The sequence below is a fragment of the Myxocyprinus asiaticus genome, chromosome 1 (genome assembly GCF_019703515.2).
Source record: "Myxocyprinus asiaticus isolate MX2 ecotype Aquarium Trade chromosome 1, UBuf_Myxa_2, whole genome shotgun sequence".
NCBI lineage: Eukaryota > Metazoa > Chordata > Actinopteri > Cypriniformes > Catostomidae > Myxocyprinus > Myxocyprinus asiaticus.
The window spans coordinates 3,393,033-3,418,442 of NC_059344.1; the positions used below are offsets into that span (position 1 = coordinate 3,393,033).

Sequence of the window (25,410 nt, forward strand, 5' to 3'; positions counted from 1 at the left end):
ATGAAGTTTCATCTTACAAGCATGTGTGGAAACGTTTAAACCGGTTTAAACCACGTGTTACAACTAGCCCCGCGTTAGTTTGTGCCCCGCTCACCCCTACAGATTTACACAAGGAATTTTCTGACTTTAAAGTCACGAGCCAGGACATTTGAGGGGTTTAGCAAAACTCTTTAATAAGACATGATGCAATAAACCTAGCAAACTTTAGCAGATCTAGCTATTCTTTTTCATCTCTAGTAACTATTTAGCCTATTTACAACCTGCATTGCACTCATCAGATCAACCATCACCTACAATGACCTTTAAACACAGGAAGAAGTTTAAATAGAATTCTTTTCTTAAAGGGGGAATTTCCATTGTTGTAACACCATATTAAGTTAAACAATAAGTTGGGGGACTTATCTACTCTTATCTACTCTTTTTTTCTGAATAAACCCCTAAAGTTGTACTTATCTACTCATTTTATAACAACTCAAAATGTAACTTCTTTAACCAGTAACACCTCAGACATAAGCAGTTGTGTCACCAGTATTTACTTAAAATTGTTTAAAAACAAAAAATGTCTTAAAGCTTCAATTTTGCTGGATAAATATACACGCATTAAATTAAATCCATGTTCACAGCACAACCACTTTATTTGTGTAAAAATGTTTCATTGTTGCCGTTACATCCCAGGAATTCTCTTAAAGGTGTGATGGGGGCATGCAGATTTTGTTACACATGATATCTCTTAAACCCAATAAAATATGTATTTGAAACATTTTATGATTTACTGTTATTTAAAGTTGATTTCTGTTGTTGCTAATTAGAGGAACACAATTTTCCACCGCAAATGAAGAATGACTCTGATTGTCTCAGGGGCTTTATATCTGTAACTATCAGGATTTGTAGTCAAAAGTCCAACTGCACAAACGCTTGTTTTCTCTAACATTCATTTTGTAAGGTGGTTGACCTGCGTGAAGTTGGCCCCCCACCCAACGCAAAACTTCGGCAAAATAGCCTCAATCGTTTGTGCAGGTTTGTGCTGTAAAAGTTTTGTTTGTGCTGCTTCGGTTTTTAAAATATTAGACATTGAATTATAGACGATGACGTCACCAGCCCCCCCACATGCTCCAAATTCACCCAAAATAGTCTCAATCGTTTGTGCTCCGTTTGTGTTGGTTTGTGCTGTAAACATTTTTGTTTGTGCTGCTTCGGATTTTTAGATATTAAAATAATATTTATAGGTCATTCTGAGGTCACTCAGCCCCCCACATGCTCCAAATTCACCCAAAATAGTCTTGTTTGTTTGTGCTTCGTTTGTGCCGGTAAAAGTTTTGTTTGTGCTGCTTCGGTTTTTAAAAAATTAGACATTGAATTACAGGCAAATTATAAATGCTGATATTTATTGAATACAATACTGACAGACTAAAATAGATCACTTAATGGTCACAAAAGTCAAATATATGTTAGTAGCATTCTCGGTCATTTTGATTACTATATATTAGTATATTAGGCTACTATATTATATATTTCTAAAATAGGTCTCTCTGGTTTTGTGTGTAGTCAGTACGATTTATGAGCAGTGAGCATTTTATTTTGGGTTTGTCATTTAAATCTCTTACCAAAATGTTGGATGATGATGTTTTAATACAACAACAACTCCTTCTTTTCAATGTTTTTGTAGTCACTATGGTGTTTATTAAAAACGTATTGGTGTTCAGACAGCCGCAGCTCAATATTCATCTGGTGTCTGTCAGACTCTTTTTCTGTCACTCACTTTCGCTCAGCTCTGGACACGAGAACAAAAGCGCAAATCTCCTCGATGTGAACACACCTTTAGAGTCGAACTGCCGAAGACTTTCTGTAAAGACTAATCATCACATCATTTGTTCAATAAACAATTATCTTTACTTCATTCACTGGTCTTCCTTTATTTAACTTTTTATTTATTTACATGGCGTATCATCTGCTACACTTCACTGCCATCACTAGGCGCAAGTGACACTTCTGTTCAAGATGCTCTTGTGGAAATTAGTGTAGAGTTAGTAGAGAAAAAGTCGATATAAATCAAACTACAAAAGTTGTTACTAAATCAAATTTCTGGCCAATGTAAGTACAATGTTTTAACACTGTCAGTTACAATATTATTTGTTAACTTCAAGAATAATGGTACAACATTCAAGAGAGCTAAGATTGTCAATGTTTATTGAACAGAAAACTCATTGCTAATACTAATATATGCTAATTACAGTTGCACATGTGACCCATGTTAGTTTCTTGAATACATTGTGCATCTAGGGGTCAACATTACCATATTGGTCCTAATATAAGATATATTATCCTTATATGTTATTACTATATTATATTATCCTTATATTCGGACCAATACAGTAATACATGAAAACAAGTTTATACTGAACATGACATTTTTTGAGTCAGGATTATTTAAGTGGGTAATTATGTTTTGCTTATGCCAGATGTCCAAGAAACCAGCAGTCGACAGATTCCATTTTCACTGTCCTGTGTTCATCAAAAGAGGCCATAGTCCAAAATGGCAACATAGCTACACCTAATTAGAGCATCTGGACAGAGCTTAGTAAGCAGCTAGAAAACAAGATCACTGCAAAGGCTCTGTAGACTTTTGTTAAATTAAATAGACACAACATCTGGATTGCTTTAGGGTTTACTCATGAATGTGATCATGAAACAAATGGCAGTAGTGATGACACAGGGTCCCTTTCACCCAGACCAAAAGATTGCTGGACTTTTGATCTTGAAGTTCCATTTCAGAAATGGATTGAATCCATGCCTGAAACGGTTAAATACAACAACAAGTTCTCTAAAACACAAAAAAGGGAATACACAATTTTAAGCCTGGCATCTGGACACATGTGATAAATCATCACATGTTTTTAAGTTTAAGTTTTTAAAGGTCCATTATTTGTGTTAATTGATGTTCGACAGTACACAGTAATTAAATTAAAAAGTTAAATAATTTCGGCTTCATTCTTAATTCATTGAGTCACGAGTTTCCACATACATACATTATATATATATATATATAGTACTAGTAAAAAGTTTGAAAACATTAAAAAAAAATTATGTTTCTTAAAGAAGTCTCTTCTGCTCACCAATGCTGCATTTATTGGATCAAAAATACAGTAAAACAGTAATATTGTGAAATATTATTCCAATGTAAAACAGTTGTTTTCTATCTGAATATATAGTAAACTGTGATCAAAGCTGCATTTTCAGCATCATTACTTCAGTCTTCGGTGTCACACGATCCTCCAGAAATCATTCTAATATGCTGATTTGCTGCTCAAAAAAACATTCATTATTATTATCAGTTGAAAACAGTTGTGCTGAAATATAATATAATATATATATATATATATATATATATATATATATATATATATATATATATATATACACACACACACACACACACACTATATATATATATATATATATATATATATATATATATATATATATATATATATATATATATACACATAGTATATTATGTATTATTTTATTTTATTATAATACATACACAATTCAATGTCTAATATTTAAAAATCCAAAGCAGCACAAACGAAAATTTTTACAGCACAAACCAGCACAAACGAAGCACAAACGATTGAGACTATTTTGCAGACGTTTTGCATTGGGTGGGGGGCCAACTTCACGCAGGTGGGTCGTACCAGTTCAGCAAAGAAAAATAACTAGATAACCATGATTGTTAATTAATATTATATATATATATATATATATATATATATATATATATATATATATATATATATATATATAATTTAGCGTGTGCTTAATTCAAACTGTTAAGCATTGTATAGCTTATATGAGTGTAGTAATGTTCACATTAACACGTTATCTTCTATTACCATATATAGCCTACTTAATAATTAATGTTTTTTTTTTATTATCATTCATATACAATAATATGCTTTTTCTTTGTATAGTGAAATTGTTTTCCCACTAAGAAATATAAATTTAAATTAAGTGATAAATGAAAACTATTTATGTCAGATCAACTAGATAAGATTTTGATATTTAAACTTAATAAAACTTTGTCATGCCTACTATATACATTTTTGTTACTGTCTTTTTTTAAATTATTTATGTTGACTTTACATGACAATTACTATAATAATATATATATATATATATATATATATATATATATATATATATATATATATATATATATATATTTCATTTGTGTTCATGTAGCTTAAATTCAACCTACTTTAGCAGTATTAAAATATACAAATATATATTTGTGCAAAACTGCAGTGTATATGAACAATTTAAAAGACAAGTTAATGTTCTTCTTTGACTATCAGTATTTAACATAGAGCAAAACAGTACCGATAGAAGACGTTTCTGAAGTCAAAGACAAATTTGAACTCTGAATATAATTAAAATGTTGCTACAAAACACAAGTCTTTGCTCTAGTAAGTGCCAAAATGACACTGGCAATAAAATGTGATCAGGAGTATACAACACATATCAAAACAGTACAAACATGAGACTGCCCATAAAACATGTAAATGAGCATAACAAAAAAAAAAAAAAAAAAAAAAATTAAATAATAATAATAATAATAATAATAATAATAATAATAAAACAACAATAATAATAATAATAAAAATGCCCCATCAGTAATAATGTTACATCTTCAGTAAAAACTATTTCATGCTGTGTGTGATACATGAAGAATACACAGACAAAAAAACAAAAAAAAAAAAAGACAAAAAAAAAAATACATAATGATTGTTAATGATTATATAATTTAGACATGGTCGGAATATAAAAGCTAAAATATATTAACTACATTCACACCTTTCTTTATCAGTACAGTTTTAATTAGTCGCATACCAAAAGCTACGAAAAAAATAAATACAAAGCTTCAGATTCAACGTCCGTTTCTGAGTTTAGATACATTATAACAAACACAAACACACAAGAAGCAGCAGCTGAACACACATGAGAGTCACAAACAGACACAGAATGTGTGCTTCAATCTGCCCAAAACAACTGCTGTTATTTCTCATTTTTGGAGGGTTTAAAGTCAGAAATGTGAAGCCTATAATTTTATAAAAGCACTTATATTATTTCTTCTGTTAAAACTCATATATGATTTGAACTGTAAATTTGTTTACATAGTAATTTTTACAGTGGTTTTCCGGTTTGATGACATCGTCATGGCACAGAGCGTGTGCTTCAATCTGCCCAAAACAACTACTGTATGAAACAGTCCACAAGTCCCTCAGTGATGCTCATTTCATTAAAGACATTTCCAAAGTGTGTGTTGAAAATACAGAAGACGCGTTCAATCTATTATAAACATTTCTACATGAAAATCACATCCAAATCACATGCGGCTTTTCCCAATAGCTGGTGCGCGATGTGGATCTGAAGTTTAGACATAAAACTAAAAGTTTCCTCGTCGCGTGTTTTTGTCTCCAGATAAAGCGCAGAACTCCTGTTCTGTGTTCACATTGTTTTCACTCCATTAAACTGTTTTCTCGCTCCAGTTTTGCTCTAAATGTGAGAGGAGAAAACACAAGTGCGAGCGGCTCTCGGAGGCGCACAGACACTGACACGAGCGGATTGAGTCTTTCAGGTTCTCATGAGGGTTTTAAGAGCGCAGCGCCGCTCAGTCGCTGTTTATTACTGAACTCAGTGCTCGTGTGTGTGTGTGAGATTACAGATCCGATCAGAGAGATGGCAGAAACCGCTCCAGCTGCAGCCGCCCCGCCGGCCAAAGCGCCCAAGAAGAAATCTGCTGCTAAACCCAAGAAAACGGGTCCAAGCGTCGGTGAACTCATCGTCAAAACTGTGTCCGCATCCAAGGAGAGGAGCGGCGTGTCTCTCGCCGCCCTGAAGAAAGCTCTCGCCGCCGGTGGATACGATGTGGAGAAGAACAACTCCCGTGTCAAGATCGCCGTTAGGAGTCTGGTGACTAAAGGCACTCTGGTCCAGACCAAAGGGACCGGCGCCTCCGGCTCATTCAAGCTCAACAAGAAACAAGCCGAGAGCACGAAGAAACCCGTCAAGAAAGCCGCTCCTAAAGTCAAGAAGCCCGCAGTCAAGAAACCCGCCGCTGCTAAGAAGCCCAAGAGTGCCGCGACTAAGAAACCTGCCGCCAAGAAATCTCCCAAGAAGGCGAAGAAACCAGCAGCCGCCAAAAAGGCAACGAAGAGCCCCAAGAAGGCCAAGAAACCAGCAGCCGCCAAGAAAGCCGCCAAGAGCCCCAAAAAGGCCAAAGCTGCCAAACCCAAAACGGCAAAGACTAAAGCAGCCAAGCCTAAAAAAGCAGCTCCCAAAAAGAAGTAAATGAACTCACAGAGTTTCTTCCTCAAAACGGCTCTTTTAAGAGCCACCCACTAATTCATATGAAAGAGCAACACTTCGATTTGTTTTAATATTTTTATTTATTTTGTAATGCTGTATTACAGATTGGTTGTTAGAGGACACAATCACTCCTGACTATGAATGAAACCAAAAGCTGCATATTCAGAAAATGGCAAACCCGGTAATGAAACATTTTATTCAGTGTAAGTTTCACCCGCCTGACAAGTTCAAGTGTTGAGTTTAAAATCAAGAGTTTCATAAAACCATAAAATGAAGGTTAGTGCAATTATCTGACAACATTTTATATGTATAATTGCATTGATTGTGCCTGTATCAGTGAACTATATCTAATTTATTTCAGGTCAGATATATTTGACCATAATATCATTTATTATTATTGATGTTGAATTTTACATTAAACTGGATTTAAGACTCATTCAGCTGGAAGTTTCTCATCAACACAGAATATAGCAGAAAAATAAGAGGGAGGAGTTTAGAGATTGGAGGGAAGTGCTGTGATTGGTTAGAATGTTTTACAGACTCCAGCCAATAGACGACTGACAGTCTCCTTTAAATAATGTTAACTGTCTGATCTCAGTTATTCTGTTTCTACCGTGTGTTGAAGTAGTGTGAATAAGTTGAAAATGAGCGGTAGAGGTAAAACTGGCGGTAAAGCTCGTGCGAAGGCTAAAACTCGCTCATCCAGGGCAGGACTGCAGTTCCCCGTCGGCCGTGTGCACAGACTGCTCCGCAAAGGAAACTACGCTGAGCGCGTCGGTGCCGGTGCTCCAGTTTATCTGGCCGCTGTGCTCGAGTATCTCACCGCTGAGATCCTGGAGTTGGCCGGAAACGCCGCTCGGGACAACAAGAAGACTCGTATCATTCCCCGTCACCTGCAGCTGGCAGTGCGGAACGACGAGGAGTTGAACAAACTCTTGGGTGGAGTGACCATCGCTCAGGGTGGTGTGCTGCCCAACATCCAGGCTGTGCTGCTGCCCAAGAAGACCGAGAAACCCGGCAAGACCAAGTAAACGGACTGCAGTCTGTTTCACTGAAACACAAAGGCTCTTTTAAGAGCCACACACTTGAACTATAAGAGAGGGATTGTTCTTCTACTCAAACGTTTAATTAATCGTACTACACACTTGAATGAAATAAAGTGCAACACTTAATGTGAGTGAACTACAGATTATTTTTCTGTTTTTAGCACGAATATCTGATAACTAATAAAGTGTAGATTGAATTACAGATGCAGTTGTGGCATTCATGCGGTACAAGTATAAATAATGAACAGGTAACATTGTGAATTCCTTTATCGATTTTAACCCAATATATTTACGTATATATTTAGATTTTAACCCTGCACAAATGCGTTAATTTACGATTATTTCTTGTGATTATAATTATTACATCTGCCACTACTATTAAATGCTTGTGATTAGTTATTGCCAGTCATGAGGCTACATTATTTAAAATAAATGAAAGTACTTGAGTATAAAAGCTAGAAAAAGAAATGTGAAGCGTTATTTCATGCGCATTGATGTAAACTGAACAGAAGATTTTGAGCGGGAAACTGTCACTGCTTGTTTGAAAAGACGCGCCGCACAGTCATTGGCCAACTGTCATGCGTACACGTCCACATCAGCCAATCACACGCCTCTAAACCCTCACCACACTGAGCGCGTGATCGTCCTCGGCTTTAAAAAGCAGCGGTGTAACGCTGATCTTCATTTACTGCGTTGAACGAAGAAGTGAATCTCGTCATCATGGCAAGAACCAAACAGACCGCTCGTAAGTCCACCGGTGGAAAAGCCCCGAGGAAGCAGCTCGCTACTAAAGCCGCCCGTAAAAGCGCCCCCGCCACCGGTGGCGTCAAGAAGCCTCATCGTTACAGGCCCGGTACCGTGGCGCTGAGAGAGATCCGCCGTTATCAGAAGTCCACTGAACTGCTGATTCGCAAACTGCCTTTCCAGCGTCTGGTGAGAGAAATCGCTCAGGATTTCAAGACGGATCTGCGCTTCCAGAGCTCCGCCGTCATGGCCCTGCAGGAGTCCAGCGAGGCTTATTTGGTCGGTCTGTTCGAGGACACCAACTTGTGTGCCATCCATGCCAAGAGGGTCACCATCATGCCCAAAGATATTCAGCTGGCACGCCGCATTCGTGGAGAGCGCGCTTAAATCCACAGCGGCGTCATTCACATCAACACCAAAGGCTCTTTTAAGAGCCACTACAGTTGCACTCAACGAGTCTATTTCCAGTTCTTATTCAGTTTATTATTAATATTCGAGGCGAAATAGTTTCAAATTCTACCAAACACAAAACAATCAAATGTGCTGATATAAATAATGTTATTTTAAATAATTTCTGTTCTGCATATACTGAGTTTATTACTCTGGTTGTACTATAAGCACTAATATGCGTACTTGTTTTATATCGCACTTCTTTGAATCCCCTTCAGTCCGATGAACTTCAGATAATGTGTTTCTATCAGGTCCTGTAGACTATTATAATCCTCCGTTACAGTTACATTATCTACTTGAAATCACAAGTCCTGCACTGTCATTTACTATGTACTTTTACTAAATCACTTTTAATGGTAAATGTATTTAAACAGCAAAATAACAGGTAAGTACTCAAATTAAACAAAAGATTACAAACACAAAGACATTATTTCACCAAATCTGAAATTTCAACAACTTCTCAACAGATCATAATTTACATGTGATACTATTAAATAATTAAGCATAAGCTACACAAAATAAATAAATGGACATATGAATAATTAAAATATAGTTATGCAATAGTTGATACAAGCGTTCCAATTCAAAACCTTTTAAATTGGAAGAGAGAGGATGGCTTTAGATTTTACATTTATTATTATTAGTATACATCATTAAAAATGAATTTTTGTTACCAGGAAATTCCAGTTTGTATGTGATATTACAAATAAAAGATGATCAATTAAAGGTCACAGAGTCGGAATAACAGAAAATAAAGCCTTCAACATTATAGTTTGAGAAAATATCATGTTTGATATTGGACACTCAGAGCAGTTAAACAGTTTATCAGCTTTTTACAAGAAATAATAATAAAACAGCACAGATTTAAAGGTTTCCAAACCTTATAGTTACAGATGTAAAGAGGGATCAGAGATGCATTAAAATATAATCAATTGTTAGAAAATATACACAGATATCAATTAAATATCATCAAATTACTTTAGCTATTTAGGTTGTAATTATCAAAATGTATTATGCACAATGTGTACACTATTTCTAATTTACTAAAACTTATGTCCCCATTAAGGAATATTCTGGTTTCAATACAAGTTAAACCGAATCAACAGCATTTATGGCATAATATTGATTACCACAAACATTAATTTAGACTCGTTCCTCTAAAAAAAATCTGTTACAATGAGACACTTACAATGGAAGTGAATGGGATCAATTTTTGGAGTGATTAAAGGCAGAAATGTGAAGTGTATAATTTTATAAAAGCACTTTCATTAATTCTATTCAAACTCATGTATTATTTGAGCTTTGAAGTTGTTTAAATCATAATTTCCACAGTTGTTTGTAATTGGTTATAACACACACATTGTTTATGTCTTGTGTATAAACTTTTGAAACAGTATTTCAATGTTTACAGATTGACCCCATTGACTTCCATTGTAAGTGTCTCACTGGAACACAGATATCTGCACATTTAAAGAAAAGGAGAAACAAGTCTAAATTAATTTTTGTGGTAATCAACATTATACCCAAGTCTACATTAGTGTATTTGTTGGATAATACATCTGCTCTATGTTGAACATTGAGTTTTAAATCAGTCTTACATAATAATAATAGTCTAATAACTTCGAGTGAAATAAACTACAAGTTTTAGTGGATTAGACACGTGAACTGACAACGACAAACACGTGATGTGCCGTTGGCTCCGCCTTCAGTGTGTTGTTTCCACTAGGTCCTGTAGGCAAAAGTAAATGTTTTATCCCGTAACTCCACTTCTCACATTCAGTTGATCTACGAGCTGTAATCATCATGTCAGGAAGAGGTAAAGGCGGTAAAGGACTCGGGAAAGGAGGCGCTAAGCGTCACCGCAAAGTGTTGCGTGATAACATCCAGGGAATCACCAAACCCGCCATCCGTCGTCTCGCTCGCCGTGGCGGTGTCAAGCGTATCTCCGGTCTGATCTACGAGGAGACCCGCGGTGTGTTGAAAGTGTTTCTGGAGAACGTTATCCGTGATGCCGTCACCTACACTGAACACGCCAAGAGAAAGACCGTCACTGCCATGGACGTTGTGTACGCGCTGAAACGACAGGGACGAACTCTGTACGGCTTCGGAGGATAAACGACTTGATTCTCATCAGACAAACCCAACGGCTCTTTTAAGAGCCACACACACTCTCACATGAAGAGTCAATGTCTTGGTGGTAGAGTTGTTCTATATTTAAAATAAACATAAATATTATTATTAGTTTTGCAGAAACTGTTTGTTCTCTGTAAACGTGCACTCGTTTTCTACATTTATCGCAGTTCATGAATCATAATAAGATTATTTTTGTACAATTACTGTCCAAATATAATCTACTGGTTGACTTTTTTTTTTTTTTTTTTTTTTTTTCAATCATGTATAGAATTGTCGATCACTTCATACAGATTAACAAACGGAGCAGATTGGACTGAGTCAGATTGATGATTGTTAAAATGCAGCTATTTTTTAAATTGTTTTAGTGCTGTTAGGCTTCTAAAATATATAGTAGTTCAGTTGTCGAGGAAATAAACACAGTCCTAAAATAAACGTTGGAAAATCTTTCAAATAGGTGTTGTGAGAAGATAAACATGAAGACGAACTTTACTGGATTAGATCCAATTTGTAAGAAAAACACTTCTGATATTACCCACGTGCTGTGATATCCTCAATACTTCACAAACACACACACTCTGTTACTGCTTACACAAGTCAGGAAACATATTCAAGTCTCCATCTAGCTTAGTATTATTTTGTCTGTGTGGATGGGTGCTGGACATTAAACTGAATCTTTACCGTTGGGAAAGAACAATCAAGAAGAGGACCAGATTAGTGCCGCCACAGGTACTGCTGAAGCACACACTGAAAACTGAGCTTTGTTTTTCAGTTACTTTAACAGGGGGGTCGTCCAGTCTGATGCTGAGAACTCAGCTAGGCTCCAACCTTCGGATGTGGTCGCCCAGTCGCAGGCCGATGCAGAGCTGGCGGCCATGCTTGCCTGGGTGGCTGCGAGCGTCGGGCTGGAGTGGAACCCTCGTGGCTCGACAATTGGTTCCTGGGCTTAAAGCGCCGCTGACGGCCACGCCCCGCCCCGGTTCCTTTCAACCATTTTAATTACAAGCTAGAGGGAGACTTAGAGTGTATGAAGTATACACAATTTTGTGTTCAATGTAGAATAGCAGACAGATTAGAAATATAATCTATTGTTTAAAAGTTATGATCATTCTAGTGATTAGTGGGAAAATGGAATAAAACAAACTTTTACAATGTTACGATACATTTCACACGACCACTCCTCAAATACTCCTTTTGAGCACCTGTAATAATAATTTATTATTTTTGCATCTGAAATTGAAGGACACAAACACTGAAATATACATTTTATGTGTTCAATAAAACACACTTTATTTAATTTGAACATTAGAATTACACACAAATTACGAACTTCCTCTCCCTCAACGTCAGCAAGACAAAGGAGCTTGTGGTGAACTTCAGGAGGAAAGACAGAGAACACAGCCCCATCACCATCAATGGAGCACCAGTGGAGAGAGTCAGCAGCTTCAAGTTCCTCGGTGTCCACATCACTGAGGAACTCACATGGTCCGTCCACACTGAGGCCATTGTGAAGAAGGCTCATCAGCGCCTCTTCTTCCTGAGACAGCTGAGGAAGTTTGGAATGAACCGCCACATCCTCACATGGTTCTACACCTGCACTGTGAGAGCAACCTGACTGGCTGCATCACTGCCTGGTATGGCAAGAGCACCGCCCACAACCGCAAAGCACTGCAAAGGGTGGTGCGAACTGCCAGACACATCATCGGAAGTGAGCTTCCCTCCCTCCGGGACATATATACCAGGCGGTGTGTGAAAAAAGCTCGGAAGATCAGAGACTCCAGCCACCCGAGCCATGGGCTGCTCTCACTGCTATCATCAGGCAGGCGGTATCGCAGCATCAGGACCCACACCAGCCGATTTCATGACAGCTTCTTCCTCCAAGAAATCAGACTTTTGAACTCGATCTCTCACGATCAATATACATCAGCACTGCACTTTATGTTGGCTTGTCAAAGCCAACGTACTGATCTACTATTTAAGCTTATTATTATTATTATTAGGTTGGCTTGAGAAAGCCAACCTAAAGAAATTCTATTTAAACTTATTATTATTAATATTATTATCCTGAGACTCTACCTCCTCCTAGAGCTTTTAAGCTACATGCACCAAACTCGGCACAGACCTTCAGACTAATCCCGAACAGTGTGCTATATCTTTTCTTACTGATTGGAATTACGGTATTCCAGTATCGGACTTCCGAATAGGCCTCATGTCTCTTTGACTTCCATTCAAGTTATGAAAACTTTTTCCTGTAATAACTCCTTTAGAGGATTCAAGCTACATTCTATAACTACACCATTCATACTTTATATCACTCCATCACTCTTTTTATTCTTTCTTTCACTCTATCACTTTAACACCCTAGCAACTACATACAACCTAGCAACCATTTAGTGCACCCTAGCAACCAAAACCAATTGACTGCCATTCAAAATGGCTTAGATGGATATCTCCGGATCATAATGTCCTACAGACATGAGAGTTGGCTTGTTTGAATTGGGTGAGCAATAGCAACTTCGCCACGCCCTAGCAACCATTTAGAGCACCCTAGCAACCAAACACCATTGACTTCCATTCAAAATCACTAAGATGGGTATCTTAGGATCAGAATGTCAAGAGACTTCCGGGTTGACTTATTTCACTCAGGATAGCAAGGAGCCTTGGTAAATGCCTAGCAACCACATGGGCTTACCCTAGTAACCAAGTAACAAATCACATATTTCTGCATCAGAACATCATAGAGATTTTGGGTTGCTTTCATTGGACTCAGGGTAGAAAGGAACCTTTTGAGTATCACCTTGGTAACTGCCTAGCAACCAAATGATCTATCTATATATCTATCTACCTACCTATCTATCTGATAGACTGAATGGTCTTATAATCTTTAAACTTTGGACTTTTAAAACTACTACTTAAACTTATAACTACTTCAAACTTCAAGCTTTTACAACTACTTCAAACTTTCAGGCTAGGCTTTCTCAAGCCAACCTAAAGTTTGTCCACAAACTTTTCAATCTAGTTATTATTATTATTCTGAGACTAAAATTTCTGACTCTAACTCCTCCTAGAGATTTTAAGCTACATGCACCAAACTCGGCACAAACCTTCAGACTAATCCTGAATAGTGTGCTATACCTTTTTCTAACTGATTGGACTTCCGGTTTTCCCACAGCGGACGATCAAACATCAGTAAAATCCCCATTCACTTACACTGATGGAATGTTCAGACTATTCAAACTCCAACTGTCAAAAATTCAAAAATTATACAGCCACACAGAAGGCCTTTAACATGCCTTTAGCGGCTCTATCTCTCTATATATCACTCCATCACTTTCTTTTCTATCTTTACATCTCACCACTCTTTTTATTCTTTCTTTCACTCTATCACTTTAACACCCTAGCAACTGCATACAACCTAGCAACCATTTAATGCACATTAGCAACCAAAACCCATTGACTGCCATTCAAAATGGCTTAGATGGATATCTCCAGATCAGAATGTCTTAGAGTCTTCAGGTTTGTCTCATTACACTCAGTCCAGCAAGCAGCCTTTTTAGGATCACCATGGCAACTTCCTAGCAACCAGATGGACTTACCCTAACAACCGTATAGCAAAACATATCTCTGCACCACAACATCGTAGAGACTTTAACTTTGGCTTATTTCACTCAGAGCAGCAAGGAGCCTTGTTAAGTATCACCTTGGTAACTGCCTAGCAACCAGATGGGGTTGCCCTAGCAACCAAGTAACAAATCACATATCTCTGCACCAGAACATTGTAGAGACTTCTGGTTTTGTTCATTTGACTCAGGGTAGCAAGGAGCCTTTTGAGTATCATCTCGGTAACTGCCTAGCAACCAAATAGGGTTACTCTAGCAACCAATTTGCCATTCAGAAAAACAAGCAAGGGGTAGGGATGCATAGGACTTCTTGCAGCTGGCTGTCTATCTGTATGATGTTCCTTCTGTCTGTCTGACTGTAAGACCTTCAAACTTCCAACTTTTCAAACTATTTTAAACTTTCAAACAAGGCTTTGTCAAGCCAACATAAAGTTTGTCTTCAAACTTTACTATCTAGTTAATATTATTATCTCACACTGGACTGTCATAAATTATATTATCTCTTAACAACACTGGCAACTGACAATCAACCGACAGCCTGAATGTCAATACAGTACAAAACAACCTACTGTATATTTTATATATACTATATATACTATTTTTATTGTATAATGTGTATTCTATATTGTGTGTAAATATTATTATTTGTATATTGTGTTGTGTGTAATTATGTGTATATTAGATATGTAAATTGTGTTGTGTAAATCTGATGTTTATATGCTTCGTAACTAAAAAGTTTTGACTATCTTCCACAAGCGACAAAATTGGCCAAAAAAAGTTATTGATATTTAGCTAAAAATTTACATAATACTACTAGCTAATGTTTATTTAGCAAATTTCTGTGAAAAATAGAAGCTAGCTGCCTGTCCGATGAATGCCGACGGTCATATCATTATTTTCTCCTACAAATAAATGCTTCATAACTAAAATGTTTTGACTTTCAATAGACAATACTGACAACACATATTTAATAACTTGTTTTACCTTGAAAGATCACCTCAGTTTTCAATTTGTAGCAGTAAATCCAACACTGGAGGTAATCTCCCAGGATATCCTCTCTGGCTTCGCCAATTGTTCCCAAATTTGAACGTTCCGGCTGGTAAGGGTTAATGTTTATATTTAGATAATAGCTAGTTAGATTCTAATTGCAGTTATTTAACCTGAGCAACACTTCACTAGTTAACATAACCAGATATTTTTGAAAATATGCAGTGTACATGGGACATACAATTAATTTGAAATACAGAGGCATTTACACTTCTTTGCTTTCAGCTTGTGGTCTTCACTTTGTGTGTGTCTCAAGGGCCAGTCCTACAGCAGATGAAGAAATAGAAAAATGGCTACCGATACTGCATAGCCTTGTGGTGGGACCAGGTATAGGGAGAGGAGACTTGTTACTGAAAACCACCAAGATATGTGGAATATTTATAGCTTCCTGTGACTAATAATGGTGAAAATGTTCATTTCCTAGAAGAAAAAAGCAGCTTGATTTTTGAGAAAGTCAAAGAAAAAAACCTCAGTGGTGATTCCAATTTTCTCTGAAAATCTAAATCTACTAGATACACAAATCACTTCAAAAACTACTACTAACAACAATGATTGAAAATGAACTGGAAATTGACTCGTTGAGTGTAACTGAAGTGGCTCTTAAAAGAGCCTTTGGTGTTGATGTGAATGACGCCGCTGTGGATTTAAGCGCGCTCTCCACGAATGCGGCGTGCCAGCTGAATATCTTTGGGCATGATGGTGACCCTCTTGGCATGGATGGCACACAAGTTGGTGTCCTCGAACAGACCGACCAAATAAGCCTCGCTGGACTCCTGCAGGGCCATGACGGCGGAGCTCTGGAAGCGCAGATCCGTCTTGAAATCCTGAGCGATTTCTCTCACCAGACGCTGGAAAGGCAGTTTGCGAATCAGCAGTTCAGTGGACTTCTGATAACGGCGGATCTCTCTCAGCGCCACAGTACCGGGCCTGTAACGATGAGGCTTCTTGACTCCACCGGTGGCGGGGGCGCTTTTACGGGCGGCTTTAGTAGCGAGCTGCTTCCTCGGGGCTTTTCCACCGGTGGACTTACGAGCGGTCTGTTTGGTTCTTGCCATGATGACGAGATTCACTTCTTCGTTCAACGCAGTAAATGAAGATCAGCGTTACACCGCTGCTTTTTAAAGCCGAGGACGATCACGTGCTCAGTGTGGTGAGGGTTTAGAGGCGTGTGATTGGCTGATGTGGACGTGTACGCATGACAGTTGGCCAATGACTGTGCGGCGCGTCTTTTCAAACAAGCGGCGACAGTTTCCCGCTCAAAATCTCTGTTCAGTTTACATCAATGCGCATGAAATAACGCTTCACATTTCTTTGTCTAGCTTTTATACTCAAGTACTTTATTTTAAATAATGAATGTAGCCTCATGACTGGCCATAACTAATCACAAGCATTTAATAGTAGTGGCAGATGTAATTATAATCACAAGAAATAATCATAAATTAACGCATTTGCGTAGTTGTGCAGGGTTAAAATCTAAATATATACGTAAATATATTGGGTTAAAATCGATAAATAAAGGAACTCACAATGTTACCTGTTCATTATTTATACTTGTACTGCACGAATGCCACAACTGCAACTGTAATTCAACCTACACTTTATTAGTTATCAGATATACGTGCTAAAAACAGAAAATAATCTGCAGTTCACTCACATTAAGTGTTGCACTTTATTTCATTCAAGTGTGTATTACGATTAATTAAACGTTTGAGTAGAAGAACAATCCCTCTCTTATAGTTCAAGTGTGTGGCTCTTAAAAGAGCCTTTGTGTTTCAGTGAAACAGACTGCAGTCCGTTTACTTGGTCTTGCCGGGTTTCTCGGTCTTCTTGGGCAGCAGCACAGCCTGGATGTTGGGCAGCACACCACCCTGAGCGATGGTCACTCCACCCAAGAGTTTGTTCAACTCCTCGTCGTTCCGCACTGCCAGCTGCAGGTGACGGGGAATGATACGAGTCTTCTTGTTGTCCCGAGCAGCGTTTCCGGCCAACTCCAGGATCTCAGCGGTGAGATACTCGAGCACAGCGGCCAGATAAACTGGAGCACCGGCACCAACGCGCTCAGCGTAGTTTCCTTTGCGGAGCAGTCTGTGCACACGGCCGACGGGGAACTGCAGTCCTGCCCTGGATGAGCGAGTTTTAGCCTTCGCACGAGCTTTACCGCCGGTTTTACCTCTACCGCTCATTTTCAACTTATTCACACTACTTCAACACACAGTAGAAACAGAATAACTGAGATCAAACAGTTAACATTATTTAAAGGAGACTGTCAGTCGTCTATTGGCTGGAGTCTGTAAAACATTCTAACCAATCACAGCACTTCCCTCCAATCTCTAAACTCCTCCCTCTTATTTCTCTGCTATATTCAGTGTTGATGAGAAACTTCCAGCTGAATGAGTCTTAAATCCAGTTTAATGTAAAATTCAACATCAATAATAATAAATGATATTATGGTCAAATATATCTGACCTGAAATAAATTAGATATATTTCACTGATACAGGCACAATCAATGCAATTATACATATAAAATGTTGTCAGATAATTGCACTAACCTTCATTTTATGGTTTTATGAAACTCTTGATTTTAAACTCAACACTTGAACTTGTCAGGCGGGTGAAACTTACACTGAATAACATGTTTCATTACCGGGTTTGCCATTTTCTGAATATGCAGCTTTTGGTTTCATTCATAGTCAGGAGTGATTGTGTCCTCTAACAACCAATCTGTAATACAGCATTACAAAATAAATAAAAATATTAAAACAAATCGAAGTGTTGCTCTTTCATATGAATTAGTGGGTGGCTCTTAAAAGAGCCGTTTTGAGGAAGAAACTCTGTGAGTTTATTTACTTCTTTTTGGGAGCTGCTTTTTTAGGCTTGGCTGCTTTAGTCTTTGCCGTTTTGGGTTTGGCAGCTTTGGCCTTTTTGGGGCTCTTGGCGGCTTTCTTGGCGGCTGCTGGTTTCTTGGCCTTCTTGGGGCTCTTCGTTGCCTTTTTGGCGGCTGCTGGTTTCTTCGCCTTCTTGAGAGATTTCTTGGCGGCAGGTTTCTTAGTCCCGGCACTCTTGGGCTTCTTAGCAGCGGCGGGTTTCTTGACTGCGGGCTTCTTGACTTTAGGAGCGGCTTTCTTGACGGGTTTCTTCGTGCTCTCGGCTTGTTTCTTGTTGAGCTTGAATGAGCCGGAGGCGCCGGTCCCTTTGGTCTGGACCAGAGTGCCTTTAGTCACCAGACTCCTAACGGCGATCTTGACACGGGAGTTGTTCTTCTCCACATCGTATCCACCGGCGGCGAGAGCTTTCTTCAGGGCGGCGAGAGACACGCCGCTCCTCTCCTTGGATGCGGACACAGTTTTGACGATGAGTTCACCGACGCTTGGACCCGTTTTCTTGGGTTTAGCAGCAGATTTCTTCTTGGGCGCTTTGGCCGGCGGGGCGGCTGCAGCTGGAGCGGTTTCTGCCATCTCTCTGATCGGACCTGTAATCTCACACACACACGAGCACTGAGTTCAGTAATAAACAGCGACTGAGCGGCGCTGCGCTCTTAAAACCCTCATGAGAACCTGAAAGACTCAATCCGCTCGTGTCAGTGTCTGTGCGCCTCCGAGAGCCGCTCGCACTTGTGTTTTCTCCTCTCACATTTAGAGCAAAACTGGAGCGAGAAAACAGTTTAATGGAGTGAAAACAATGTGAACACAGAACAGGAGTTCTGCGCTTTATCTGGAGACAAAAACACGCGACGAGGAAACTTTTAGTTTTATGTCTAAACTTCAGATCCACATCGCGCACCAGCTATTGGGAAAAGCCGCATGTGATTTGGATGTGATTTTCATGTAGAAATGTTTATAATAGATTGAACGCGTCTTCTGTATTTTCAACACACACTTTGGAAATGTCTTTAATGAAATGAGCATCACTGAGGGACTTGTGGACTGTTTCATACAGTAGTTGTTTTGGGCAGATTGAAGCACACGCTCTGTGCCATGACGATGTCATCAAACCGGAAAACCACTGTAAAAATTACTATGTAAACAAATTTACAGTTCAAATCATATATGAGTTTTAACAGAAGAAATAATATAAGTGCTTTTATAAAATTATAGGCTTCACATTTCTGACTTTAAACCCTCCAAAAATGAGAAATAACAGCAGTTGTTTTGGGCAGATTGAAGCACACATTCTGTGTCTGTTTGTGACTCTCATGTGTGTTCAGCTGCTGCTTCTTGTGTGTTTGTGTTTGTTATAATGTATCTAAACTCAGAAACGGACGTTGAATCTGAAGCTTTGTATTTATTTTTTTCGTAGCTTTTGGTATGCGACTAATTAAAACTGTACTGATAAAGAAAGGTGTGAATGTAGTTAATATATTTTAGCTTTTATATTCCGACCATGTCTAAATTATATAATCATTAACAATCATTATGTATTTATTTATTTTTTTTGTCTTTTTTTTTTTTTTTTTTTGTCTGTGTATTCTTCATGTATCACACACAGCATGAAATAGTTTTTACTGAAGATGTAACATTATTACTGATGGGGCATTTTTATTATTATTATTGTTGTTGTTTTATTATTATTATTATTATTATTATTATTATTTAAAAAAAATATTTTATTTTTTTTTTTATTTTTTTTTTGTTATGCTCATTTACATGTTTTATGGGCAGTCTCATGTTTGTACTGTTTTGATATGTGTTGTATACTCCTGATCACATTTTATTGCCAGTGTCATGTTGGCACTTACTAGAGCAAAGACTTGTGTTTTGTAGCAACATTTTAATTATATTCAGAGTTCAAAGTTGTCTTTGACTTCAGAAACGTCTTCTATCGGTACTGTTTTGCTCTATGTTAAATACTGATAGTCAAAGAAGAACATTAACTTGTCTTTTAAATTGTTCATATACACTGCAGTTTTGCACAAATATATATTTGTATATTTTAATACTGCTAAAGTAGGTTGAATTTAAGCTACATGAACACAAATGAAATATATATATATATATATATATATATATATATATATATATATATATATATAATATTATTATTTTTATTATTATTATTATTATAGTAATTGTCATGTAAAGTCAACATAAATAATTAAAAAAAGACAGTAACAAAAATGTATATAGTAGGCATTTAAATATCAAAATCTTATCTAGGTTGTCTGACAAAATCTTATCTAATTGATCTGACATAAATAGTTTTCATTTATCACTTAATGCCATACAAAGTCCAGTAACATAAAAAAGCAAAATCAATATTTGGTGTGACAACCTTTGCCTTTAAAACAGCCACAATTCTCCAAGGTACACCTGGACACAGTTTTTCTTGGTTGCTGGCAGATAGGATGTTCCAAGCTTCTTGGAGAATTCGCCACAGTTCTATTTATGTAATCTCAGACTGACACGATGTTTAGTGGGGGGCTTTGTGGGGGCCATGACATCTGTTGCAGGGCTCCCTGTTCTTCTATTCTAATCTTTCTATTTATAAAAGTAATGTTTGGGAGTCTAACATTTATATTTAATATTGACACACTAAAGCTGAAGATATGAAGATATAAATAACCATCTTAAGACAAATGCTTTTGTGAAATGTCTTATGTGCCTAAGACTTTTGCACAGTACTATATATATACATTCATTTAAATTTAACTTTGCATTTAAACTTTGTGAGAGAAAAAACAAAAAAAAATACAGCATGTTATTGCACCCGTGCTTGTTTTTGATGTTCTTTGCAGGTGCTGGACAACTGTGTCCCATAATTATATCAAATATGTTTTTGTGTGTGCCTTTTTACTGTTGTCGGTGGTGCCTGTTTCTCATGATATCAAATAATTTAAATTTATATTTCTTTGTGGGAAAACAATTTCACTATACAAAGTAAAGCACATTACTGTATACCAATAATTAAAAAATAAAAGTTTTTTTTTTTTTTTTTTAAGTAGGCTATATATGGTAATAGAAGATAACATGTTAATGTGAACATTACTACACTCATATAAGCTATACAATGCATAACAATTTATTGCATATTATTTATGTATTCGTTTATTAATTATAGTAATTTTCATAATAGCCTAATGAAAGGAACCTTAATAAGACCTATGAATTTAAATACATATTTACAGTTGCAATGGAAATGATTCAATGAGATTATTTCATTACACAAGAAAGGTCATGGTTAAAAGTACATTTCCAAGGCACTTCAATTCCCAATAGACAAAGTTGGCAGCACCATTCATAAATTTTTTAAATATGGTACAACAGCAACCTTCTTGGGGTGTGGAAGAAAGCAAAACTTCACCAAGGGAAATGTTGACTTGAATATTCAAGAAGTAATTAGGAAAGACCTGTAGAGTCCTGGAAGAAGGTTTTATAGACGTATGACTCTAAACTGAAAATGAGTTTTAGACCCATGGGTCAGCAGTATGTCTGGAGTAAGATGACAACGTGATGACAAGAACGACACCATCCCCACAGTCAAGCATGGAGGTGGGTCAGTCCTGTTATGGGGGTGTTTTGCAGCTGCTTGAAACGGCTATCCTGACTATGTGACTGACACCACTCTCCGGAAATACCATCGCCAATGATACGGGTACCGCCTCTCTCCATTGTTTTAGTAGGTTGAGATGGTAAATCTAACGTGCCCCATCCCTATATGTATGCACTACCTCATAATCGACTTCCCCAACTTGCCATGTGACCTCAATGGGCCCTTGCCACTTCACGAGTAATTATTTTGAGCTCGATGTGGGCAGTAATACAAGTACTTTATCTCCCTGTGCAAACTCCCGTAGCCGAGCTCCCCGTTATACAACCGAGACTGATGTTCTTGCACCTGTAGCAAATTCTCCTGTGATAGTCGCCCCAGTATGTGTAGTTTGCTCTCAGGTCAATAACGTATTGAATTTCATTTTTGCTCTGTGAAGATCCCTCCTCCCAGTTTTCCTTCATGACATCCAACACGCCATGGGGCTTACGCCCATATAACAATTAAAATGGGGAAAACCCTGTAAAGGCTTGCGGGACATCTCGCGGTGCAAAAAAACAGGGGTTCGAGCCACTCATTCGTTCGAAAGGAACCTCAATCAACGGAAGGGGGCACAATGGTGCTTTTGGAGTGGCCGGTGGATTCACCAGCTGACATTCACGGCATGCCGCACACCACCGGCGAACATCACGTGAATGCCCAGCCAATAGAAACGGGCCATTAGATGGCTTAGTGTTTTCCCCTGTCCCAAGTGACCTGTCATCAGATTATGATGAGCCACCTGGAATAACATTTCTTTGGTATCAACAACTGCATTGTATTTTCATTTGTCCGAGTGTCCTGTGTCATCGCGTAGGGTGCGCCGGCCCCAGGATATGCTGCCAGACGGTCTTCCACCAGCTGGATCGCTTTGTCCATCGATGCTGGTCGGTAGCACTGGACCCATTTGGCCATCCCCTTCGGCAACCAGGAGATGAACTACTTCAGCACCACCAGGCTGATGACATCCTCGGCATCGCTGTCCTCCTTGGCCAGCACCCACCACCGGCAGGAGTCACGGAGCTGCTGGGCAAAGGGGCAGCTGGCCTCGCTCAGTGTTAAGGAGCAGAAACACTGCCGGTGTTCTTCTAGGCTGCAGCCAACCCATTGCAGGATGGACTTCTTCAGCACCGAGTAGTACAGGAGGTTTGCGACCGGAAGCTGTTGTACCGTGATCTGGGATTCCCCATCAGCAGCGAAAGAAGATGGGCTGCCCACTGTTCCGGAGACCATGTCAGAGCTTCGGCGGTGTGCTTAAAGAGCTCAAGACAAGCCTCATCTTGAGGCCCCTTCTTGGTGAGCAACACGTGGGGGTGCGCTGCTGCCAAGGACGGTATTAAGCTCTGCAGCACTTGACGGTCCTCCTCCTGGGCCCAAAGGAGCACCTCAAAGTGCTGTTGCTGCTCTCTCTGAAGCTCCATAAGGGCCTGGTGTTGGCCCTGGTGGATGCTGGAAAGGGACCGGAAGACTTCCTCTAGTGGCGACGACTCCATGACAGTGTATCCTTCTTCCTCCAATCCCAGGTTTTCAGCACCAGTGTAACAAGTTAAAGGAATGAGAAAGCAGGAGACGGTGAACCAACTCAAAGGTAAATTTATTAATAACACGAAACATTTGCTTAAGAGCATAACGGTAAAGCTCCACATAGAAACACTTAAATGCTCTGGGAATGGCAGCAGCCAGCACAAACGACTTGTCAGCTGGGTTCTCTCTCTCACTCTGAGGTCTGGCCCTTTTTTTATTTCCCCAGTCTCTCACTGCGAACATAGAAACAGCAATTATCAACTCAGGTGAAAACCTTTACCGCTTACTCTCTCCCCAGATGAACGCTCAGCCACATCCTCGCCTCCACAGTCCCCAAAGCAAAAAGATTAATTAAACTGATTTAAAAAGTTACAGGAATGCAACATTCACCCATGTTAACTTTTTACAGTGTAGTCAGTTGTGTGAAATTAGTCATTTTATTTTCTCTACACCTTCAGAAATGTCCTGCTGTGTGCAAAAATACTACCATCTTTCCTATACCAAAGAAAGCTAATGCTAGACAAATGAATGATTTTAGTCCTGTATCTCTCACATCATTGTTAATGAAGTGTTTACACTAGTCACAGGTTAGATCAGCTACAGTTTGCAAATATGCTCATAGAAGTGTGGAGGATGCCACTCTTACTATTTAAAAATGTATATAAAAATATATAGACATTGGTAAGACTTACGCCTGTTAATTATTTGTCGACTTCTCTTCAGTGTTTGATACAATTCACATATTTTAGCAAAAAGAATGTTTTATGATTTCCACATTCCTAAGAGTCTTATAGGTTAGATGTTAGATTTTTTTTTATTTGTTTTTATTTTTTATTTTTTTTTACAAAAAGATCTCAAAGGGTGTAGGTAAATGGAGAAAATTCTCAGGAGCTTTTCTCCTCTACAGGTTCTCCACAGGGCTGTATTCTTTCACTTCTCTTATTTATTCTCTATACTGATAGATGTAGAGGTCCTTATCCGGAAAGGCATATTATTAAATATGCAGATGACAAAGTTATTAAAACAGGGAGAGAGTGAACATGGACCTGTTTTGAAGTATTTTTTAGACTGGTGTGAAATATCTTTTTAGAAATAAATGTGGATAAAACTAAATATATAATAGATTTAGATTAGTATCTGTACCTAAATGATTATCGATGGTTAATTAGGTTGAGATGGTCAGCTCCTATAAATATTTTGGCACAGTCATTGATAAGTTAAAGTGGGTGGACAATACAAATTAGATTGTGTTAATGCCACAGAAGTGCTTGTATTTAGAAACTGAAGTCTTTTGATGTGGATAAATCTATACTTAAATTGTTTTACAAATATTTTATTGAATCTGTCTTAACATGTGCCATCTGTAACGTTGGGGTCTAGGAGTGGAAGAGGAAGAGAGGAGATGCAGTAGTGGAATCTTTAAATCCTTTAATTATAATCGTAGGAGCTGTACAAACGCTGGAGTGGAACAAACAAAAGGCTCAACAATAGTAATCGCTGGAGTGGAACAAACGCTGGAACAAACACTAAATCTTAACATCAAAAACTAAGCACAATGTAACACTTTTTAAACTCAACACTTCAAGGACTGACAAAGGAGTGGGTAAAACTAGAGAATTCACTCAGAATTTGAAGTCCTCGCTTCAGGTTGGCAATACAGAGCTCGTACGTTTAGGACAATAGGAGCTTCAAGATTTTTTTAATAAATGCTGTGTCATTTGTTGATGTTTATCCAAGGGCATAGCCAGGATATTACTTTTGGGTGGGCCTTAATAAAAATGGATGGGCCAAGTTTTTGCCCATTTTCTTTTTTCTTTTTTTTTTTTTACCAAATTTTCCCTAACAACAGAGAAGCACCACATTTAAACAGTTCTTTCACACTTTCAGAAATCAAAATTTATGAGAGGAGTCATGTGACGCCATGCGAGAAGCAGACGTGTGAACGACGAGCTCTGC

At 38.1% G+C, this 25,410-nt stretch overlaps 8 protein-coding genes across 12 annotated transcripts in view; 4 read left to right on the forward strand and 4 right to left on the reverse strand.

The window, feature by feature from the left end:
* Positions 1-25,410, reverse strand: part of LOC127442239 (uncharacterized) — an 89,104-nt gene that overhangs the window by 43,410 nt on the left and 20,284 nt on the right. The gene's annotated exons all lie outside the window — the stretch shown is intronic.
* Positions 5,709-24,867, forward strand: LOC127442131 (histone H1-like). 2 transcript variants are annotated; one of them, XM_051699966.1, is made up of 3 exons: positions 5,709-6,347; positions 6,474-6,645; positions 24,835-24,867. In XM_051699966.1, the coding sequence occupies exons 1-2, from the start codon at positions 5,740-5,742 to the stop codon at positions 6,502-6,504; spliced, it is 639 nt and encodes a 212-aa protein (XP_051555926.1). In that variant the 5' UTR covers positions 5,709-5,739; the 3' UTR covers positions 6,505-6,645; positions 24,835-24,867. The 2 variants fall into 2 exon arrangements, with proteins under 2 accessions (XP_051555926.1, XP_051555935.1); XM_051699975.1 differs by having other exon boundaries at positions 5,709-6,645.
* On the forward strand, positions 7,003-7,584 carry LOC127442373 (histone H2A-like). The gene has a single exon (XM_051700359.1). The coding sequence runs from the start codon at positions 7,014-7,016 to the stop codon at positions 7,398-7,400; it is 387 nt and encodes a 128-aa protein (XP_051556319.1). The 5' UTR covers positions 7,003-7,013; the 3' UTR covers positions 7,401-7,584.
* Positions 8,118-8,693, forward strand: LOC127442318 (histone H3-like). The gene has a single exon (XM_051700247.1). It carries the CDS (start codon positions 8,136-8,138, stop codon positions 8,544-8,546), a length of 411 nt encoding a protein of 136 aa, XP_051556207.1. The 5' UTR covers positions 8,118-8,135; the 3' UTR covers positions 8,547-8,693.
* LOC127442492 (histone H4) lies at positions 10,335-10,864 on the forward strand. Its single transcript, XM_051700569.1, has one exon. It carries the CDS (start codon positions 10,413-10,415, stop codon positions 10,722-10,724), a length of 312 nt encoding a protein of 103 aa, XP_051556529.1. The 5' UTR covers positions 10,335-10,412; the 3' UTR covers positions 10,725-10,864.
* LOC127442326 (histone H3-like) lies at positions 16,027-16,474 on the reverse strand. The gene has a single exon (XM_051700257.1). The coding sequence runs from the start codon at positions 16,459-16,461 to the stop codon at positions 16,051-16,053; it is 411 nt and encodes a 136-aa protein (XP_051556217.1). The 5' UTR covers positions 16,462-16,474; the 3' UTR covers positions 16,027-16,050.
* On the reverse strand, positions 17,114-17,600 carry LOC127442399 (histone H2A-like). Its single transcript, XM_051700409.1, has one exon. The coding sequence runs from the start codon at positions 17,587-17,589 to the stop codon at positions 17,203-17,205; it is 387 nt and encodes a 128-aa protein (XP_051556369.1). The 5' UTR covers positions 17,590-17,600; the 3' UTR covers positions 17,114-17,202.
* Positions 18,053-18,892, reverse strand: LOC127442179 (histone H1-like). Its single transcript, XM_051700026.1, has 2 exons — positions 18,256-18,892; positions 18,053-18,129 (listed from the first exon to the last, which is right to left on the reverse strand). Exons 1-2 carry the CDS (start codon positions 18,861-18,863, stop codon positions 18,099-18,101), a joined length of 639 nt encoding a protein of 212 aa, XP_051555986.1. The 5' UTR covers positions 18,864-18,892; the 3' UTR covers positions 18,053-18,098.

What these genes read in the sequence shown, in the direction of transcription:
- LOC127442131 (XM_051699966.1), top strand. Translation starts at nt 5,740, where the DNA reads ATGGCAGAAACCGCTCCAGCTGCAGCCGCCCCGCCGGCCAAAGCGCCC. An exon ending in AAAGCAGCTCCCAAAAAGAA is followed by an intron (nt 6,348 to 6,473) that starts GTAAATGAACTC and finishes GCTGTATTACAG; the next exon opens with ATTGGTTGTTAGAGGACACA.
- LOC127442373 (XM_051700359.1), top strand. Translation starts at nt 7,014, where the DNA reads ATGAGCGGTAGAGGTAAAACTGGCGGTAAAGCTCGTGCGAAGGCTAAA.
- LOC127442318 (XM_051700247.1), top strand. Translation starts at nt 8,136, where the DNA reads ATGGCAAGAACCAAACAGACCGCTCGTAAGTCCACCGGTGGAAAAGCC.
- LOC127442492 (XM_051700569.1), top strand. Translation starts at nt 10,413, where the DNA reads ATGTCAGGAAGAGGTAAAGGCGGTAAAGGACTCGGGAAAGGAGGCGCT.
- LOC127442326 (XM_051700257.1), bottom strand. Translation starts at nt 16,461, where the DNA reads ATGGCAAGAACCAAACAGACCGCTCGTAAGTCCACCGGTGGAAAAGCC.
- LOC127442399 (XM_051700409.1), bottom strand. Translation starts at nt 17,589, where the DNA reads ATGAGCGGTAGAGGTAAAACCGGCGGTAAAGCTCGTGCGAAGGCTAAA.
- LOC127442179 (XM_051700026.1), bottom strand. Translation starts at nt 18,863, where the DNA reads ATGGCAGAAACCGCTCCAGCTGCAGCCGCCCCGCCGGCCAAAGCGCCC. An exon ending in AAAGCAGCTCCCAAAAAGAA is followed by an intron (nt 18,130 to 18,255) that starts GTAAATAAACTC and finishes GCTGTATTACAG; the next exon opens with ATTGGTTGTTAGAGGACACA.